This window comes from Hypanus sabinus, chromosome 22 (assembly GCF_030144855.1).
Source record: "Hypanus sabinus isolate sHypSab1 chromosome 22, sHypSab1.hap1, whole genome shotgun sequence".
NCBI classification, from domain to species: Eukaryota; Metazoa; Chordata; class Chondrichthyes; order Myliobatiformes; family Dasyatidae; genus Hypanus; species Hypanus sabinus.
In genome coordinates this window covers 40,088,802-40,110,499 of record NC_082727.1, presented here as the reverse complement: position 1 = coordinate 40,110,499, position 21,698 = coordinate 40,088,802, and the positions used below count along the sequence as shown (strand labels likewise).

The 21,698-nt window shown below is 38.5% G+C and overlaps 1 protein-coding gene across 3 annotated transcripts in view; it reads left to right on the top strand.

The window, feature by feature from the left end:
* The window catches only part of pde6c (phosphodiesterase 6C, cGMP-specific, cone, alpha prime), a 34,717-nt gene that overhangs the window by 4,646 nt on the left and 8,373 nt on the right, over positions 1-21,698 (top strand). For 2 of the 3 annotated variants that reach the window (XM_059947573.1, XM_059947574.1), the window contains exons 2-9: positions 6,142-6,294; positions 6,392-6,481; positions 9,521-9,661; positions 10,543-10,617; positions 10,722-10,786; positions 10,868-10,934; positions 17,793-17,840; positions 19,528-19,677. In XM_059947573.1, the coding sequence (XP_059803556.1) occupies positions 6,142-6,294; positions 6,392-6,481; positions 9,521-9,661; positions 10,543-10,617; positions 10,722-10,786; positions 10,868-10,934; positions 17,793-17,840; positions 19,528-19,677 (789 nt within the window). The remainder of the gene's footprint in view (positions 1-6,141; positions 6,295-6,391; positions 6,482-9,520; positions 9,662-10,542; positions 10,618-10,721; positions 10,787-10,867; positions 10,935-17,792; positions 17,841-19,527; positions 19,678-21,698) is intronic. The other variant, XM_059947575.1, reaches the window with a different exon arrangement.

Genomic DNA, 21,698 nt, shown 5'->3' with positions numbered 1-21,698 from the left:
ACCTATCACAATGAAGGGTACCTTTTATTTCTAGCATTTTCTATACAAAAGCTGCTTTATTTCTTCACAAACAGCCTGGCCTGCTGAGTTCCTCCAGCATTTTGTGTGTGTGTTACTCTTATTTCTTCACAAAATCTTTTGTTCACTCAAACTTTTTTTGAAGTAGTGGTCCTGGTTCAATGAGTAAGATACTGTTGGTTATTTTTGGCTCTTGGATGTGAGAACAACAATGTTACTTTAATCATAGAAATATCTTGTAGTTGTTTCCTAGGTGCTTCATGTCATTTATTATATGATGGGAGATGTGTCACAGATCAGGTGGTTCCCATTCATTCTCACTGGTGAGCAGCAGTACCATGGTATGCCCGGGAGTATGCCGGGAATTTGAATGTTGTTGAAGCCTGACATTCTGTACTTAAATAACATCTGCATATTTATCAAGCAGGCTGAACCTTTGTGCTCTGAACCTTTCTTACTCTCCTAATGATAATATAATCCAGAATTTGTACAAAATAGCAATCTTCCAAGTTCATTGACTGGCAGCGATTTTATTTTCTTTCTTAACTTGTTAAATTTTTCAGTATTTCTTTTGTATATTGCCAATTTATTTGATGTTTAGTTCAAATAACAACTTGTATTTAAATGTGCCATTATTTGTAGGAACACTTCAAGGCATATCACAGGGGTGTTCGCAAACAAAGCCACACTAAGTTTCTTCAAGTTATTAGGACGAATGACTGAAAGGACTGTAAGAGAGGTAGGGTTTAAGGAATACCATTTTAAGAGGACAGCCATTGATGAAAGAAATTCCAAACATTAGAGTCTAAATAGCTGAAATCAACAGTGATCTGCAAAATCTGGAGATGCAGAACAGGCCAAGATTAATGGTGTAAAAGTCAGTTTCGTGTCATAGGCATTCATGCACAGGGTATGAACGCCTTGAAAATTAGCTTTTAGTAGCAGTAGCCTAGTATGCTTTTGCTCTCTTTTTACAATACTTATTTTATTTTAAATATACTATAAATTACAGATGTTTCACAACATAATGTATGTTAGTGATAAGAAGTTTGATTCTGACATTAAAAGGTGGAGGACAAACATAAGTTAACATAAATTATATAGAACTTAAACTTACATGTGTACAAAATAAGCATAGCAACACAAGTGCAAAATTGTTAGAGAGAGAGAGAGAGAGAGAGAGGAAAAGAAAACTTGGAAGTTACAGAGATGGGGAAGAACAAAGCCACAGAAAGATTTCAACAAAGGAATGAGAATTATTAGTTTAAGGCCTATGGACTGGAAGCCTGTATTGGTCTGTGAGCATTGCTGAAGCGAGAATGAGGAACTAGGTACAAATCAGGGTACACGTTTGTATCTCAAATTTTATATAAGGTGGAGATAGAACGCCAGTCATAGAAGCAATAATATTCAACTTTAAAATCACATAAAAAGTACACAATATATTCAGCTGTTGCAGAGAGAGAAAAAGTTAATATTTCAATTAATTTGTTCTAATGAAGGGGCAGTGATTCAAAAAATTGATTTTGTTCTGCTCTGTACAGGTGTCAGCTGAGCTGCTGAATATTGCTAGCATTCTGTTCTGATTTTGCTTTTCCTGCATCTGCATGAATAAATTTCTTCTGAATTTTTTTTGTGTATGCACTGTCTCTCCATGTGTTATATGTATATTAATGGCAGTATATACTTGGATGATGTCTACAACTAGTCTACATATAGCCATGGAAAAATCAGGTCAGGTATGAATATTAATGATATGCACTGGAGAGGGTGTACAGGCAAATCACAGGGTGTTGCATACATGGGATGGAACTTCCCAGATATGAGGATAGGTTGGGTTTTTACTTAAAGCAGAGGAGGCTGAAGGGGCAACTGAGAAGGATATAAAACTGCCAGATATAGATAGGACAGACAGTAAGAAACATTTCCCCAAAGCAGAGCTATCTAAATCCAGAGGGTAAAGAGTGGTACATTTCAAGGGGACTTGAGGAAGAAGATATTTATCTTGAAGATGGCTGGAATCTGTGTGGTCAGTAGAGGCAAATCTGGTCTGAATATTTGGCATCCAGATAAGCATTTAAATTGCCAACACATAGAAAGCTAATGGCCAAGTCCTGGTAAATAGGATTAGTATAGTTATAGTCCATACACAGTGAGCTGATGGGCCTGTTTCTGTGATGCATGAACTGATGAATATTTTACATGCAAATTTGATATGTGTTTCTATTTATTTATACGTAAGCATAACGTACGTGCCTGATTTATAGACAATAGACAGTAGGTGCAGGAGTAGGCCATTCAGCCCTTCTAGCCAGCACCGCCATTCACTGTGATCATGGCTGATCATACACAATCAGTACCCCGTTCCTGCCCTCTCCCCATATCCCTTGACCCCGCTATCTATAAGAGCTCTATCTAACTCTCTCTTGAGTGCATCCAGAGACTTAGCCTCCACTGCCTTCTGGGGCAGAGCACTCCACATATCCACCACTCTCTGCGTGAAAAAGTTTTTCCGAAACTCTGTTCTAAATGGCCTATCCCTTATTCTTAAACTGTGGCTTCTAGTTCTGGACTCACCCATCAGTGGGAACATGCTTCCTGCCTCCAGTGTGTCCAATCCCTTAATAATCTTATATGTTTCAATTAGATCCCCTCTCATCCTTCTAAATTCCAGTGTATACAAGCCCAGTCGCTCCAATCTTTCAACATATGACAGTCCCGCCATTCCGGGAATTAACCTTGTGAACCTATGCTGCACTCCCTCAATAGCAAGAATGTCCTTCCTCAAATTTGGAGATCAAAACTGCACACAATACTCCAGGTGGGGTCTCACCAGGGCCCTGTACAGCTGCAGAAGGACCTCTTTACTCCTATACTCAATTCCTCTTGTTATAAAAGCCAGCATGCCATTAGCTTTCTTCACTGCCTGCTATACCTGCATGCTTGCTTTCATTGATTGATGTACAAGAACACCTAGATCTTGTTGTACTTCCCCTTTTCCTAACTTGACTCCATTTAGATAGTAATCTGCCTTCCTGTTCTTGCCACCAAAGTGGATAACCTCACATTTATCCACATTAAACTGCATCTGCCATACATTTGCCCACTCACCCAACCTGTCCAAGTCACCCTGCATTCTCATAACATCCTCCTGACATTTCACACTGCCACCCAGCTTTGTGTCATCAGCAAATTTGCTAATGTTACTTTTAATCCCTTCATCTAAATCATTAATGTATATTGTAAACAGCTGCGGTCCCAGCACCGAACCTTGCGGTACCTCACTGGTCACAGCCTGCCATTCCGAAAGAGACCCGTTAATCACTACTCTTTGATTCCTGTCAGCCAGCCAATTTTCAATCCATGTCAGTACTCTGCCCTCAATACCATGTGCCCTAATTTTGCCCACTAATCTCCTATGTGGGACTTTATCAAAAGCTTTCTGGAAGTCCAGGTACACTACATCCACTGGCTCTCCCTTGTCCATTTTCATAGTTACATCCTCAAAAAACTCCAGAAGATTAGTCAAGCATGATTTTCCCTTCATAAATCCATGCTGACTCATACTGATCCTTCTACTGCTATCCAAATGTGTTGTAATTTCCTCTTTTATAATTGACTCCAGCATCTTTCCCACCACTGACGTCAGGTGAACCGGTCTATAATTCCCTGTTTTCTCTCTCCCTCCTTTCTTGAAAAGTGGGACAATATTAGTCACCCTCCAATCAGCAGGAACTGTTCCTGAATCTATAGAACATTAGAAAATGATTACCAATGCGTCCATGATTTCTAGAGCCACCTCTTTAAGTACCTTGGGATGCAGACCATCAGGTCCCTGGGACTTATCAGCCTTCAGACTCAACAGCCTATCCAACACTGTTTCTTGCCTAATATAAATTTCCTTCAGTTCATCCTTTACCCTAGTTCCTTTGGCCACTATTACATCTGGGAGATTGTTTGTGTCTTCCCTAGTGAAGATAGATCCAAAGTACCTGTTCAACTCATCTGCCATTTCCTTGTTCCCCATAATAAATTCACCCGTTTCTGTCTTCAATGGCCCAATTTTGGTCTTAACTACTTTTTTGCTATTCACATACCTAAAGAAGCTTTTACTATCCTCCTTTATATTCTTAACTAGTTTACCTTCTACCTCATTTTTTCTTGGCGTATTGCCTTTTTTGTTATCTTCTGTTGCTCTTTAAAAGCTTCCAAGTCCTCCGGTTTCCCGCTCATCTTTGCTATGTTATACTTCTCTTTTATTTTTATACTGACCTTTACTTCCCTCATCAGCCACTGCCGCCCCTTACTCCCCTTAGGATCTTTCTTCCTCTTTGGAATGAACCGATCCTGCACCTTCTGCATTATTCCCAGAAATACCAGCCATTTTTGTTCCACTGTCTTCCCTGCTAGGGTATTGTTCCATTGAACTTTGGCCAGCTCCTCCCTCATAGCTCCATAGTTCCCTTTGTTCAACTGTAATACTGACACATCTGATTTTCCCTTCTCCTTCTCAAATTGTAGGTTAAAAATTATTTGCAATAATTGATGGACTGAATGCACATTGAACTTGTCATTAGAGCAGTTTCACATGTTATTACATCAAGCTTTACAGCTATTGACTTGTAACCACTTGCTAAATCATGAAAATCATGGATAATCCTTTTAAAATCATAAGGTTGATTAAGGTTGGAGATCAAGAAGGATCACAAAGACGTTCATTTTTCAGGAGTCACCTTATCCATGCAGATTGTGTTCATCATTGGTCTGGGATGTCTCTAGTAATCTCCCTTCAGTGAACTCACTTGCACGTGAATCTCAGGGCTCTTGCATGTCATTATTTGTGCGTCTGATAAATCACCTGGTAAGCCAGAACAAAGCAGGAAAATAATGCTTTGGATTATTTAACATTGGCCAAATTAACTGTAGGGAAAGGAAAATTGAATGAGCTGTACACTGTATGGACCATTGACTACCTTTGGAGTATCAGTGGAAGTTTAAGATTATTATGCCAATTTCACAGTGAGGGGTAAAACACTGCTTCTTGTGGAAATCTAATGTAAAATGCTAGTACCACTCACTGCGTCAGGCAACGTCTCTGGAGGGAGAGACAGAGATAATGTTTCAGAATTAATGAAGGATTGTTGCTCTGAAGCATTAATTCTGCTTCTCCCTCAGTTTTTCCATACCATACTAGGAGTGGGCTCTATAATATAAACATTAGGATCTGCCTTGTATCTCCATCTAAGGCAAACAATAACACTGAAAGGTTACTAAAGCCCCAGAATATACTTTAGTTGCTTTTGAATATTTGTTGAACTCTGTAATAATGCAGAAAGAGTAACAATAAGTCTTACAGATGCTCATGAAGCTTTTAGCCAAGATTTTGGAGTCACAGAAAAACAAAAATCCAGGAAAATTAGAGCTTTCTTTCTACAAGTGATTATTCTGTGAGCTCTATGGTTAACAGCCACAGTTTTCATGATTTTTTTCCCCTCTTTCTCACAGAAACTTGCTGACTGTGTTTTTGCTTCAAGATTGTTTATTGTCATGAATGTAAGGAAAGAAATGATTGTTACTCTGGATCTGATGCAGCGTAGAGAACAATAAGGATAAACAACACGATAAATATAAAAGCAATCCTATGAAGCACAATGCACAATAAATACATAAGATTAGCTTACAGTATATACCTAGTCATTGTATGTTTATGAAGTGATGCTAGGTCCAGCAGTTTCCAAATATAATGTTACTCTGACATGAAATGATAAAGTGATGGAACTGACGTTTTGCTAGAGGAACTCTTCTAAGGTTGCATAAAAACTTATGAAAACACAGTAGGACAGTGACTGTGGCAGTGTAGGTATGAGGTGTGTGGTGTAAGTGCTGGATTTTCATTCAGTAAATTCTCATTAGATCTGACATGTACAGTAAGGTTCTTGGATAGGAAAGGAGTAGATGGGCCTAGTACCAACAAATGGGTCTAGAAAAGATGGGGCCATGTATTTCAATAATTCCATGTAACCAAATTAAATGAAATGCAAGAAAATTCATATTGACAAACAAAAAATAGACAACAACACGTTTTGGAGCAAGCTGCTATGTGACTCTCTTTTTCTGTCCTAGGACATCCATTTTTCTGCATTTGTTGATAAACAGACTGGGTACACGACCTTGAACATCCTAGCTGCTCCTATGGTCCAGGGGAAGGAAGTATTAGCAGTTCTGATGTTGGTCAACAAAATTGGCGAGCCACAGTTCACAAAAGAAGACCAAGAGGTAAAATTAGATAAGAACGTAAGATTTTTGTGCAAGTCTTGAGAACAAATCAAATCAATGTACTGATAATCTACCTGTATGTATTTTATATTACTAGGTTTTCACAAAGTATCTGAATTTTGCATCGCTAGCACTGAAATTCTCTCATATCAATTACCTCTACAATGTGGAACAGCGAAGGTCACAGGTAATATTTTATCAAATTGTTCCTTTCTCTAATGCCCACACATTCTATCTTATTGACAGGGTGATATTTCATTTAATAAATTAATATTATGGGAAGGAAAATAACATGATGGAGTCCAAGCAGAAGTTCCGAAATGCCAAGATTCTTCCTCACAGCTGATAAAGCAATTGGAAAGTGATATGATATTACTACTATACATTAATTCTCAGCTGTTCATGTTGCTGAAGAATCACAAAAATCTTGCATGCTTTATTTTTAATTCAATATTTATGATTATCTCATATAAAGTCATTAAACAAATAGAAACATTCACTTTCATTACTTCGTGATTACTTTGCAAATAGTGAGTACCTGAGCAGATATTCTTAAATGATGGACACTAAAATGTTGCAATGTAAATCCAGTATGTGCAAAACAAACAGTAAAGACAGCAGCTCATCTTTCCATGCCCAATGGATCAGTTCAATATTATGAGGTTCTGCTTCATCTAGTCATAAATGATGGAACACCTAATGCAAAGAGGAGGAGCTGTCAGCTTTCTCATCTTCAGTTGTCAAACTCAAATTGTTACCATAAGAGATGAATGACTGCATTTACCTTCATTGATACATCTCAAGATGGATACCCACCACAAGCCAGTCATCAGGCAAGCTGATCCATTCCACTTGTTAGCAAGAAATGGCTGTGTGCCATACACAATAACAGTATGGACTCCAGCAACATCCCGGATGAGCACTGAGACTTGCATTCCAGAATACTGGTCTTGAGGTGTGTATGTGTAATAATGACACCTACGTGTCAAAGTAGAAAAGTGCCTCAGTTTGCACTGGGTACACATTTAGACCACCAAGTTTCTGCTCTGTCCATCAGGAAAAGTGGATTAAGTTGGTGTTGATTTTTCTTTAATGTATAAGAAAAGTGAGTGGCAATCTTATTGAAACATATGATCTCTATGAGGACTTGGCAGAGAAGATACTGAGATGTTTTTGTTCGAAGAGTTTTGAATGAGGGGACTTAGTTTTGATATAAGGGGCTGATCATGCATACATAGATACATAGAAAATTCTCTTCAAAGAGTAGTGAATCTTGGGAATCCTCTACCTCAGAGAATTGTGGCACCTAGATCATTAGAAATATTTAGAGTGAGATAGCTACATTTTTGAGAGGTTGGCGGACTGAGGGCTGTGGGAACTTGGCACTGAGCAGATGTTGAGGCCTGTGATAGATCAGCCACATTTGTACTGAGTGGTTATGCAAGATGGCGTCCTTCCACTATTTTCTGGTGTTCTATTAAGAAATCAGGTCTAACTGATCCTGCTACAAAGGATCAATACTCTCTGCGGGGGAAACAAACTAAGTTGGACCCTGACTCCACCTTTCAGTAAAGCTGTCTGCGTAAATAAAGCTTCCGAAACTAAAAAATTATTCCTGACCTCTGAGCTCTAGTTCAGTGTCACATCTGTTTAATGTAATACCCGGAGATTTTCAAAATCCATGTATAGTGAGCGCTATTAGCCTTACTAATAGGGATAGGAAAGATAATCTTACATCAGTAGATTTTCAAATTGGCCTTTGGTCCAGGGGAGCAATCCCACCGGTTTCCTTTCCCTTCTCCTTACTCCTCACACTCTTGCAACATTCTCTCCCACAAATGCCCATCAAATTCTCTTGGATTCTTCTCGCTATTAACCTACACTGGGAGAATCTGCAGGAGTCAATTAATTCAGCATGGTTTTGGGATGTGTGAAAATGGAGCAGTTTGCGATGAAAGGATGTATCTGAAGTCAAGTCCTTGAACTGTGAAGCAGTTGCACTACCTGCTGCACCAACATACAGTGCAAAAGTCTGTACCATTGTTAACTCATTTACTACGGTTTCGCGCATGGCTTTGAATTGGGTACTTTCATGGCTCAAGGAACTAATTTCCTATTTGATGCTCAAAAATTTGTAAACTCTGAATAAATTGTTTTGGGCACATAATCTATACGCTACCATCGTAACCTTCCTTAGACCTTGGTCACCATCAAAGAAATAATTTACAGGTCATTCTTATGTTACAAATACCCAACTATGGGCACCCCTATGTATAAATAAGCTATCATAATGTTACTAAGTTCAAAAGTCTGACAAACAGACATACATTCTATCTTCCTTCTAGTAACTGTTCTTTATTCTCAGTCTAGTGTGCTTTTGGTGCCATTCATTCAGTTACTGAAGGGATATATTTACCACGTTGAGTGTTTTATATGCATTTTCCAACTTAAGGACCAAATCAACTTGTGGACGTCTGTAAAAGCAGAACTCTTTTGTTACCTGGGGATGGCTTGTATATATCAATGTCCATGTTGATGTTTTTCAGGACACATCCAGTGAACTGCATCCAGATTGAAGCAGGCATCCACCAGAACCTCTGGATATGATTACAAATCAACTGTTTGGTTCATTGCTCCTTGTATCTTCCAGTGAAAAGATTCATGATCATTTTTTTTTGTGTCTTGTGCACTTGTCGTACCTCCTTTAGTTTCCCATATTTGCTGGATATGGTGATGTAAATAATCCATTATATCGGACTGTTCACATATAATTTCACAGAATTCAAATCACACAAGATATCAATCTAGATAGGCTACACCTAGATCTGGGAAACATATAGGGTTTCTTTTCCGGCCCTATTCAGTGAGATTTCTCCCATCACCTTTCAGCGCTGCAACCCTATATTATTCCTTGTGAATGTCATGAATATTGACTGGAAACATGCACAAGAGAAGGTGGGAAAGGAATAGTAGAAACAATCTTGAGTTTGCATTGCCCACTTTTGTTCTGGTGTTCCAAAATTAGCATGTTTTTCTTTCACTCCTAAGACCAGCTTTCCACCAAAAGACAATGCCTTCACACTCAATGGTTCCCTAACTCTGAACAACTCTTTGAATGTTCATCCTTTAGGTATTTCCCAATTCAAGTTGTAATCCAGATTTACTGATAGGAAATTCCTTCTTCCTCATGCATCCTGGTAAATGTATTTTTGCTCTCTATCAACAGATTCTGCTATGGTCTGCTAACAAGGTGTTTGAAGAACTAACAGATATTGAACGTCAATTTCACAAAGCTTTGTACACAGTTCGACTTTATTTAAATGTTGAAAGATATTCGGTCGCTCTGCTGGATATGACCAAACAAAAGGTAGTTACACTGTGGTTCTGGTTTATTAGGACACATTGGAACCAGTACATTTTGGCTCAATTAAGCGGTTGCCCTAATTGCCAAAGTTTCATGGAAATTAGAAAACGTATAAAGGCAAACTGAGTAAAAAATCAAATACTGAACAAATTAGAAGACTAGCAATGGTACTGCAGTACTATAAAACTGTACTAGTTCCCAATAGTTATCAATGTAGGAATTCGTCCAGTGTACAATAAACAAAGTCAATGTAGACACCTAGTGCAGATAAGGTACTGCCTTCATACAATGCTATCAATAATTTCACCCCCCAAATCTTCATTTTCATTGTAACACTCAAGATGATATTTGACAACTTCAAATTCTTTGTAGTTCTGTTGGGTGTAGTGAAATTGTTTCATTTTCATTCCTGGCTGTTCCTGCCATCTACAAGTCTAAATGCTTGAAAGCACAGTAAGCAAAACAGCTCAAAATTGCTTTACTGCTTATTTCTCACTAACAATGACAAAACTCATTGTTTTCTGGTCATAAACTCATGCAACGGACACCATTTTAAAAACTTTTTGATCTACGCACAGCTGTACGAGTGCGCACGACTGACGCTATTTAGAACCTGCTCGGCAACAGCCTCCTGCCACAATTAGGCGACATCCTGCCCCAAATAAACAAAAGGAATCCCTTTAATTTTCCTAGTTAGTTTTTGTTCTTTAAGATCTGTCCAAAATAAGTGGCTGTTCTGATGAACTGACTGCCCAATTAACTGGAATCCACTATAATTCTTTCTTTGGATGATTCTTTAAAATTACCATCCACAATCAAAAAGCATGAATATGAATTATTGAATCAAATAGGTATTATCTAATGAAATGCAATGTGTCTCATAGGAATTTTTTGATGAATGGCCAATCCTGATGGGTGAAGTCCCCCCTTACAAAGGTCCAAAGACCCCAGATGGCAGAGTGAGTGTACAGAAAATATATCTCCATCTTTTGCATATTCAGTTTCCAAAATATATCATGTATTCCTGTAGCTCTGACAAATGACTGTCTCTCAAATTATACAGGAAATTAACTTTTACAAGATCATCGATTATTTGCTGGAGGGAAAAGAGGAAATTAAAGTCATCCCGTAAGTAATAACACTGTTTTACAAAGTAGCAAGGCCTCTTTCCCAATTCAGGACAATGTATAACTCTTTTTATTCCATTAGGTCTCCTCCTGCAGATCATTGGTCACTTGTGAGCGGCCTGCCAACATATGTTGCTGAAAATGGTTTTGTGAGTAGATTCTAAAAGTTGTGAATAACTTGTTATATTTATATGATCAAAGGAAGTTAGTATTATACTTTTTGTACAGTTTATCATTACATAAGTGAATGTGTATTTAAGAAGTCAAGGGATTGGCAACCAGAATTCCAATCATTAGTGAAAAGGTCTGCAGTATTAGTTTTCCCTAATATATGATGGAAGATATTAGAGCTTAGCTGTGCAACAGCACTTTAAGTTGTAAATCTATTTTACAATCAAAATCATTAGTGTAAATAAAAAGGATTTGCCTAAAGAATATGCTATAATTAATAAAATAAATTGAATTTATTACAAACAAAAGAAAATCTGCAGATGCTGGAAATCCAAGCAACACACAGAGATTGCGGCAGGAACTCAGTGTACGCTGCCTGGCCAGATGAGTTAACTTCAGCTTTCTGTGTGTGTTGCTGGAATTTATTACAAGTCATTTATATTTCCAAAACAAATTTCAAAATGTCACACAGCTGATATCCCAATTTTTCTGAGGTCTTTTCCTACATGAAATGTCATTGTATAGCATAGGTTTCAGGAGCAATCTTTATTTCACTTAATTTTTAAAAATTTATTGAGATATACCACGGAATAATCCCTAATGGCCCTTCGAGTCGAGCTGGCCAGCAACCTCTGATTTAACCCAGACCTAATCTTAGGAAAGTTTGCATTAACCAATTAACTTACCAAATGGTAAGTCTTTTGACTGCGGGAGGAAACTGCAGCACCCAAAGGAAACCCACACCATTACAGGGAGAACGTACAAACTCCTTACTGGCTGCAGCAGGTGTTAATGTATCAGACCTGATGATTTACCATTTGAATGCCACTTCAACATGCCTTCAGCCTTCTCGGAGACATTGTTAGTGCGAGGAGCAATGTCAGCTAGAAGAACAATTTGTCATACTTTACCCAAGTGGTTTACAACCCAAAAGTATGAACATTGATTTTTTTTCAATTCCAGATAGCCGATGACAGCTGTGGTTCTTTCTCTCTGATCATGATCTATACAGTTTATCTCTGCCTCCTCCCCACCCACCAACAACACCCCTGCTGTCATCTAGATTTGTTCCTCTACCCTGCGCACACATACTACACCCCACACAGAACAGCCATTGAGTTTCCTGTTCCCTCCTCCAATTCAATTAGCCCATTATCCCACCCGATGCAATTCTACTAACAATCTTCCTTACCAGATTTCAGACCTGATTATCAGATCTTGTGCCCACTCTATTTTTTTTCTCTCCTGTCTCTACCAATCATCCACCAGCCACTGTCTCCTACCTCCACCCCTCAATCTCCCTCTTTTGGTTCCACCTGTCACTATCGCCCTCCTCACCTGGTTCCACCTAAGGCTTGCCAGCTCCTGCTTCACCCCTCCCTCTCACCTTCGTTTCCAACTGTTCCTTCTCTGCAGGGTCTCAACCTGAAATGATGACCATCCATTTGCCTCCACAGATGCCACCTGACTTAGTTCCTCCAGTAGTATGTGTTTTTTTGTTTGTGGTCAATCTTTCTCTTGTTGCCTTTGGCTGAATATCTGCTTTCTTACCCCATCTTGCCACCAAAGGAACTCATTCCACTAATTGTCCTACCTGACTGTTAACGACTGTTCACCACCTTTCACCATTTCTTTGGTCACAGGGTGGACATATCACCCTCCACTTATGTTTATCAGCTGCTTTAAAGATTTATCCTGTTGCTTGTGAGGCTGCCTGTACCATTGACACACATTCATTGTCGTGGGAATGTCAATCAGCAGTAATTCTCTTTACTATTTTGTCTTGAATCTCTATTGCATTTGCTAAGCTCTTAGGGTTTTGGTCCATAACTACTTCTGCTCCTGTTCCTGTTTCATTCCCTTTTTTTTCTTTCTAGATCCCTATGTGTACCTGTTTGAACCCTTTGTTCTTTTCTTCTCATTTTATCCAATGTTCTTGCTGATTGGAACAAAAAAAACCTTACAGGAATAAGTATTTAAAATATCTACTCAGAACCATATATAGTCTTTCAAAGGAGTAGGCTCACAACTTTGCTTACTCCCACAACCTTTCAAACCAGTTCTTCTCCATAACAAGATATATTGAAAAAGTTCCATCAAATCTAATTGCATGCCCTTTTCAGGCAATGCATTCCTTGTGAAATGATTTCCTCCTGTATGTCATTATTTTAAAACTATGAATGCCTTTTCCTTGCAAGCTCCTTGCAATAACTCTTTAAGACTCATTTTTAGCCTTCTCTAGTGAGAATTATTCCAACTTTTCCATGTCTTCATATAAATGGAGCCCCTCATCCCTGAAGGAAATCTTCAATATATTTCCTCCAATAACAAGGCATCTTCCCTAGGTTGAGATATCAAATTTTACACAATGTTCCGGTTCTGGGCTGATCAGAGATTTTTAAATTGAGGCCATCTTGTAACAACAATGTTCTCCAGTTTCACAATAGCCACCTTTTAAATGACAGAAAGAAGGCTGCCTGCAAGAAAGCAGTTCATATTGATAAGCTTATCCATCAGGAATTGAGTTCCATCACTGTGTATTTTTTCCATGGTAATGCATTTCCTACATATAACTGTCTGTAATTCAAAGCTAAACAATTAATTTACCATTACGCTAAGTACAATGTGCAATGCAGAATTAGGCCATTTGGCCCAACCATTCCCTGCCAGAATTTGTGCTTCAATTAGCTGTCCTTTTCTTATCAATGTTGCCCTATTAAGTTAATTCTCCATTTTGTATAATTGACACAAGTTAATCACAGTTTATCAAAAGGGAACATTTCCAAAATTTCTATCAGCAATTTCTGAATGTAGATAAGGCAGAACTGGCAGATATAGTATACTTGCATTTTCAGAAGATATATATAAACTGTTCCACGATGGATCAATACAAAAGATACTGATTCAACATTTGATATTTTAATAGATAAAAATTAGGTAGCGGATAAAAAAGAGAATAGGAATCAAAAGATTACTTTCTGAATGGAATCGTGGCAAGCAAAGAATCGTTGCCTGTGTCACAAATCCCATGACAAGTTGAAAAGGACCAGCAGAAATGGAACACACCTGGAGTCTGGTTTACTATAAATTAAGACTATATTTATTACTACTACGAATTGATATTATTAAAACCGGATAATACGATACAGGTTATAAACTATTTTATATATATATCTCTCCGTAAATGTGTGAGTGTGGATACAAAGATAATAGTCCCGGAGGTAGATATCAGTCTTACGGTGTTAGGTAATTTTAAGCAGTTCAGTTCACTTTGTGTTGCATCGAGTTGAATTGATGGAGAGAGAGAGAGTTAATTGAGTTGATGTTTAAGTTGGCAGCTTTAGTTGTTCTTGCTTCCGAAGTCTTTAGAGTCACTTCGTGTGAACCCCACACAGACACAGGTGGACAGAGCCCCTTCTATGGAATGGTCTACTAACCCATGGCACGGGTTCACCACCAGCAGACCCACACAGGCAAGCTCTTCCCCACACTGGTAATCATGGGTCAAAATTAATGTGTCCGTGGCCTCCACCCTTGTGGTGGTCTTAAACTCCATCAGTGGTTTCTCGGGTAGTTTCCACAATTCTCCCGTGTCGTGTCTCCTCTCCGTTATCAGACCAAAAAACCCAACTTTTTATAATCTATTTGAAATTCCAGCCATCTGTTAGCTCAACCGCTCTGAACTGTTACCATGGTGACTTCCCAGCTCGTGTCTCAGCTGGCGCTGTACTCTCTCTGTCAAGGTCACAATTAAAAGTGTTATCAAAACCAAGTCAGAGTCCTCCCTCTCTTTTAATTGCCTCCTTTTTCATTAGACTGCTGAATTTTCTAGTAGTTTCTCACCTGCGTGACACCTGGATTTCAAGTATTTGCAATCTTTACCAATGACTTACCTGAGGGACTGAGTAGAAGGGGTGTATTTTCTGTTTACATTGTTTTTTTTTCCATTGACTTCAAGGTGCTTTCTGAGAATGGCACCAACTCATTGGCTAATTATCCTCTCTAACCTCTGGCCAACTCTGTGTGGCATGAACTTGAGAGCCAACAGTCTTCTGCCAAGAACTCTTGGCTGTTGGAAAAACTGGTCATTCCAATTGGCATTGTAAGCTTGTTTCCACTCCAGATGGTTCCTGAATGTTTTCCAGGAAACATTCATGACCTAGTCAGTGGTTTTCCAAGCTGGATCCTTCTGCTGATTATTCATTAAGCCATGCAGGACCCACATGGAAAGGTATCCTAGCACACTCTCCAGCAAATCTGTCACCACTTCTATTCCACAGACTCTCAGTTTTACACAATGGTACATACTGTAAAAGACTTGTAATATCACATGGGATAATCTTATAGGATAATGTAATAATACACGGGGTGTCATGATAGCCTCAAACTATTACAGTGGCAATGGCCTGGGTTCAAATCCGCTGCTGTTTGTTAGTAGTTTATTCACTCTTCCTGTAACCATGTGAGTCTCCTCTAAGTGCTCCAGTTTCTTTCCACATTCCAAAGATGGAGGGGTTAGTAAGTTAATTGGTCACATGGGTGTAATTGGGCAGTGTAGGCTCGTTGAGCTAGAAAGGTCTGTTACCATGCTGTATCTCTAAATCAAAATCTGCTCACGAAGTAACTGGAAAAAGCACTGACGACCCCATAGCTTAGAATATACTTTGTTCAGGGACCAAACATACATTACCGAAAGTAGTACAGAACACTGCTACTGATTGAATTGCCTGAGTCTGAAGGAGATGGATGTCAGAGTGGGTTGGGGTTGGTGATGAAGGAAACAATATGAGGAAGCAGCTTGATTTTGCCCTTGTCAATACATCCATTGCAGGTGCATCTACTTATGGGATTAATGGCAAGGGTAACTCATGTACGATGCTTGTGTGCCAACCATATAGAAAGGTAACCCTCGGAGGCTTTTCAAGTTTTGCACAAGTCAGGAGTATGATGGACAATCCCTATCCTTCCTACCACCCCTGCCCAGCAAACATATTTAATGAGCAACCTCATGCCACATTTAAAAAAAAAATTAACATTATGCATGGCAAAGTATCTAACTCAATTAACTCCCTATCTGATGCATGAAAAGTTCATTCTTTCCAAACAGTAACACCTCCAAGAATGTCAGCTGCAATTTGTCAAGGCTTTATCAACAATACAGCTGAACACCCTCAACTTCTGGAAATACAAGAGACTGCAGATTTTGTCCTAATGGATGGTCCTGACCAGAAATGTCAACTATCTCTCTATCTCCACAGATGCTGCCTGACGCGCAGACTTCCTTCAGACATCCTTCACTCCTCAACAGTAACCTCAGTACATGAGCTGTAATGATCTAAATAGCAGTTTACCAGTACTTTCTTCAGTGCTTTGAGGTGAACAATAATCAGATTCTACTGCAAGGTTAAAATAAAGATTACAAGACTGATAATCCATTGGGCAAGAAGATGACAGAGAATGCTTAATATGGCAATGTACAATTATCCACTTTAGTTGGAAAGATGGAAAAGCAAAGTATCTTTTTAAAATGTGAGATTGTAGTAATTGCTGATATTTCAAGAAAATTGGTTAATCTTGCGTGTAAATCAAACCATGAACCGTGGAGAGCATCCTGGCTGGTTGTATCACCAGCTGGATTGGAAGCTCCCACGCATAGGATCGAAAGAGGCTACAGATGGTTGTAAACTCAACCAGCTCCATCAGAGGCACAAGCCACTTCACCGTTGAGGACATCTTCAAAAACTGGTGCCTCAAGAAGGCTGCATCCATTACTTCTGGGAAATGCTCTCTTCTGATTACTACTGTCAAGGAGGAAGTACAGCAGCCTAACAATGCACACTCAATGATCGAAGAACCATTGCTTTCCCCCTACCATCAGATTTCAGACCGGTACATGAACCCATGAATGTTACCTCACTATTCCTCCTCTGTACTATTATGGTACCTTACAGTAATTTTTTTAATGCTTGCACTGTAGTGCTACCACAAAACATCACATTTCAACAGTGATAATAAACCTGATTCTGACTCCTGCTGCTCCCTGCAAGGAACTTGTATGCTTTCCCCATGCCTCCTGTGCTCCAGTTTCCTCCCACAGTCCAAGACATAACAGTTGGTGGGTTAATTGATTACTGTAAATTCTGTCATGATTATGCTAGGATTAAGTTGGGGTATGGCTGTGCAGCCCAGCTTGAAGGGCTGGAAAGGTTTATGTGCTGTATCTAAATAACTAACAAACTAAATAAATAAATAAAATAAAGTTATAAGCAGGTGTAGCAAAAAGTAAGAAGACAATCAGTAAATTAGCCTTTACTGCAAGTTGATTGTAGTATAGAGGAAGGATTATATTGGGCTTTGAGGAGATTATTTCCGAAATATTGTTTGATAGTCTTGTAATCAAAGGAAAGATATATTTGGCTTAGAGGGCTGCATTGCATATATTAGGTTGTGTAGATGACCCTATATTCTAAACATTAAGAAATGATGTTATTAAAACATACAAAAATATTTAGGAGGATTTCATAGGCTATAAAATGAAATTAATTTTCACTGTTAGAGTGTTCTGAAATATAGGAGTCTTAATTAGGAATAAGTAGTCAACCATTAAATGAGATAAGGAATAAATTCTTTATTCTGAATGTTGATAATCTTTGAAATTCTCCATTCAATGTATGTGGGTGCTCTGTTGTTGAATAAATTCAAAACTGATACATTTATGTATTCTTTGGGATTACAACAATCCAGGGATATAGGACAGGAACAGAAATATTGAATTGATCTATATGTTCATCCGGGTTCTTTATGAATCTAAATGTCATTAATCTGAACTTTGACAGATCTGCAACATGATGAATGCCCCAGCAGATGAATACTTCACATTTCAAGTAAGTGTAGCATTTACTTCTGGCATATATTGATTACGGGCCATTCAAATATATGCATTTTTGTCTGAATGAAAGACCTGACCAGAGAGGAAGTATTTATATTGAAATAATACCCAATATGTGTCATGTTAATAAGTTCTGACAGTAACATAAGGACTAAACAACATTGAGGCAGAATGGGACCTATCAAAAGGACAGGCAAGTAGGCAGAGGGGGTGGGTTGGCTCTGTTGGTAAAAAAAAAAAAATGAAATCAAATCTTTAGAGGTGACATAGGATTGGAAGATGTAGAATTCTTGTGGATAGAGTTAAGAAATGGCAAAGGTTTAAAAAATCCACAATGGAAGTTATATAGAAACCCCTAAATGGCAGTCAGGATATGGTGTATAAATCTCAATCGGAAAAAGAAAAGGCATATAATAAGGATAATGTTGAGGTAGTCATGGGGGATCTCAATATGCAGGTAGATTGGGAAAACCAGGTTGGTGCTGGATCCCAAGAGTAGGAATCAGTAGAATGCCTATGAGATGGTTTTTTAGAGCAGCTTGTGGTTGAGCCCACCAGGGGAAGGAAATTCTGGACTGGGTGATGTGTAATGAACCAGATTTGATTAGAGAGCTTATGTAAAGAAACTTTCAGGAGGCAGTGATCATAATGTGACATTAAATAGGTGGAGGGGCAGGTAGTGTTGAGGAAGCAGGGAGTCTGCAGAAGGACTTGGACATTTTGGAAGAATGGGCAAAGAAGTGGCAGATGGAATATAATGTAGGGCGGTATATAGTCATGCATTTTGATAGAAGGAATAAAGGCGTGAATCTATGGAAGTCATTGCCATAGATGGCAATGGAGGCCAAATCATTGAGTATATTTAAAGCAAAGGTTGATAGGTTCTTGGTTATTCAGGGCATCAAAGGTTATTGGGAGAAGGCAGGAGAATGTGGTTGAGATAGATATTAACTCAGTCATGGTTGAATGATGGAGCAGACTTGATGCTCCCATGTTTTATGGTAAAGAACTGCAACTTAGCATAGCACTCTCTCACCTTGGTTCCAGAAGATCAGACTAGATTCAAGCCAGGAAGTGAGTCATAGTTTTCACTGTAAGTAGCAGGTGTACTCTAACCCCAACTAAGATGACCTAATTAGTTTGGATTTGTCACAATAATAGGTGAACATTTATTAAAAATTAAGCACTTGCAAGTATTCCATTATGATTGTTGGTTTCCTGGTCAACATCCAGTTATAAAATTTTGGACAGGAAAGTCTACTCCCTTCGCATAAGCAATTCAATCAATTTTTTTAGAGAGTTGTCATAAATGCAGGAAAGTAGCTTGAAAGGAGAGAAGGTCTAGGTCTTTAAAATGAAGATGAAAACAGGTATTTTACAATAAATATACAAATAAAAATGAGTAAAAATGAATAAATTAAAAACATTTTTGCATGCAATAGGCTTCTTCATTAACAGTTAATACTTCAACAAATATTAATGAGTTGGATGAATTACTGACTTAAAACAAAATAGGTAATGATGGTCCTTCAAAAATAGGAATTAATAGCACATGCACACTTTTGCTATAACTTACTGATAGTTAAATTATAAACTGGCATTATCCTTTAGAGACTTGCAATGCTGAAATCTCATGACATTATTATACAACTAGTTATATCTCTCACAACATTTTTTCATAGAAAGAAGCAGTGGATGAAACAGGTTGGGTTATAAAGAATGTCCTGTCTTTGCCAATTGTGAATAAGAAAGAAGAGATAGTGGGAATAGCTACATTTTACAACCGAAAGGATGGCAAACCATTTGATGAATATGATGAGCAGATCACTGAAGTAGGTACCTTTTGGATTTGCTTTCATAACACTTGTAGAATTATCATTTTCAAGAGCATGGAGAATGTTTTTTCCTTCCATCTTCCTGCTGTGGGACAAATGTACATGCCTGATGAAGGGATTTGGCCTGACACATCGACTCTTTATTCCTTTCCCTGGGTGCTGCCTGATCTGCTGAGCTCCTTAGTATTTCATATGTGGCATTCTGGATTTTCAGCATCTACAGAATCTCATGTCCATATACTTGCAAATACAAGGAAATCTGCAGATGCTGGAAATTCAAGCAACACACACAAAATGCTGGTGGAACACAGCAGGCCAAGCAGCATCTATATGGAGAAGCGCTGTCAACATTTTGGGCTGAGACCCTTTGTCAGGATGTCGACAGTGCTTCTCCCTATAGATGCTGCCTTCCACCAGCATTTTGTTTGTGTTCCATATACTTGTTCCTGTTGCAACCATGACATGCCAGTGCTCATGGGGAAAGCCCTACTCATTGAACATTAATGGAGGGAGAAACTAATTGAAGTAAAAGGCCACTGGTGTATCCCAGTCCTCTGAAGTTGGTAGAACATTTGTCAATTAGACAATGAAATTCTTGTGGTATGATGTGGAAGAGCATGGAGCTTATGTTTTATCTCAGAACCTTCAATCTGATATCAAAAACCTTCAATTTGATATCAAAAACATTCACTTGTCCACAATTCATTGTAATCCAATACTGAACAAAGAATAATAATTTAGCTGTAACAGGAAACAAGGTTGCCTTTGTCACAACTTACTGCACAGATCTTCCACCAGTGTAGTCTGTCTAATTATATCCTGCAAGTATTGAATATTAACCACCTCCACACTACATATAGAAACTGATATAAAACTTCACATTTAAAAGGGCATTTAGAAATGTTCATGATAAAGGAAATCACTTAAGTATCAGAATCTAACCAGAATTCCCATAAATTTGTGCTCATAGAAATAAATAAACATGAAGTCATATAACTTCTGATCCTGAAGACTGAAGAGAAAATGGTAAAGTAACTTCTACCCACTCTTCTGCTAATCCCGAAACTCCATTTTTCGCAACGTTTACCCTGGTTCATTTTCCTTTGTAGCTCCGTAGCCCATGTAAAGCACTGGCAAATAGAAATTCCCTTCACGTATGCTGGTTCAGAATGGGCACAAATTCAAAATGAAAATCTTATCAAATTATATTTCAGATTCATCTATTATGTTTTAAAACGGTGGCAAATAATGTTTTTGTACAGGTTTGAACTCTGTATCAAATTTGCTTGTAGATCGCTGATTAACCAGCTGGAAAAATGGGCTGAAAAATGGCAGATGGAATTTAATGCAAACAAGTGGAAGGTTTTACACTTTGGTAGAACAAATCAGGGTAGGATTTACACAGTGAGTGGTAGGGCACTGAGGAGTATAGTAGAGCAGAGGGATCTGGGAATATAGATCCAAAATTCCTTGAAAGCGGCGTTGCAGGTAGATGCACAAGAAACAGATCTTTTGGCACATTGGCTTTCATAAATCAAAGAACTGAACACAGGAGTTGATGTTACATATTTTGAAGTTGTATAGACATTGGTAAGATTAAATTTGGAATATTTAGTACAGTTCAGGTCACCTATCAAAAGGGAAGATATCAATAAGTATGAAAGAGTACAGAGAAAATTTACAAGGATGTTGCTCGGACTTGCGGATCTTAGTTATAGAAGTTGAATAGGTTAGGACTTTATTCCCTGGAGCATAGAAGAATGAGGGGAGTTTTAATAGACATCCACAAAATTTTCAGTGGTATGCAAGCAGGCCTTTTCCACTGAGGTTGGGTGAGACTAGAACTAGAAGTCATGGTTTAAAGGTGAAAGGTGAAAATGTTTAATGGGAGCTTCTTCACTCAGAGCGGTGAGAATATAGATAAGCTCCCAGCAGAAGGACTGGCTCTGGGTTTGATTTCAACATTTAGAGAAGTTTGGATAAGTATTTGGATGGCAGGAATATGTGGGGCTATGGTC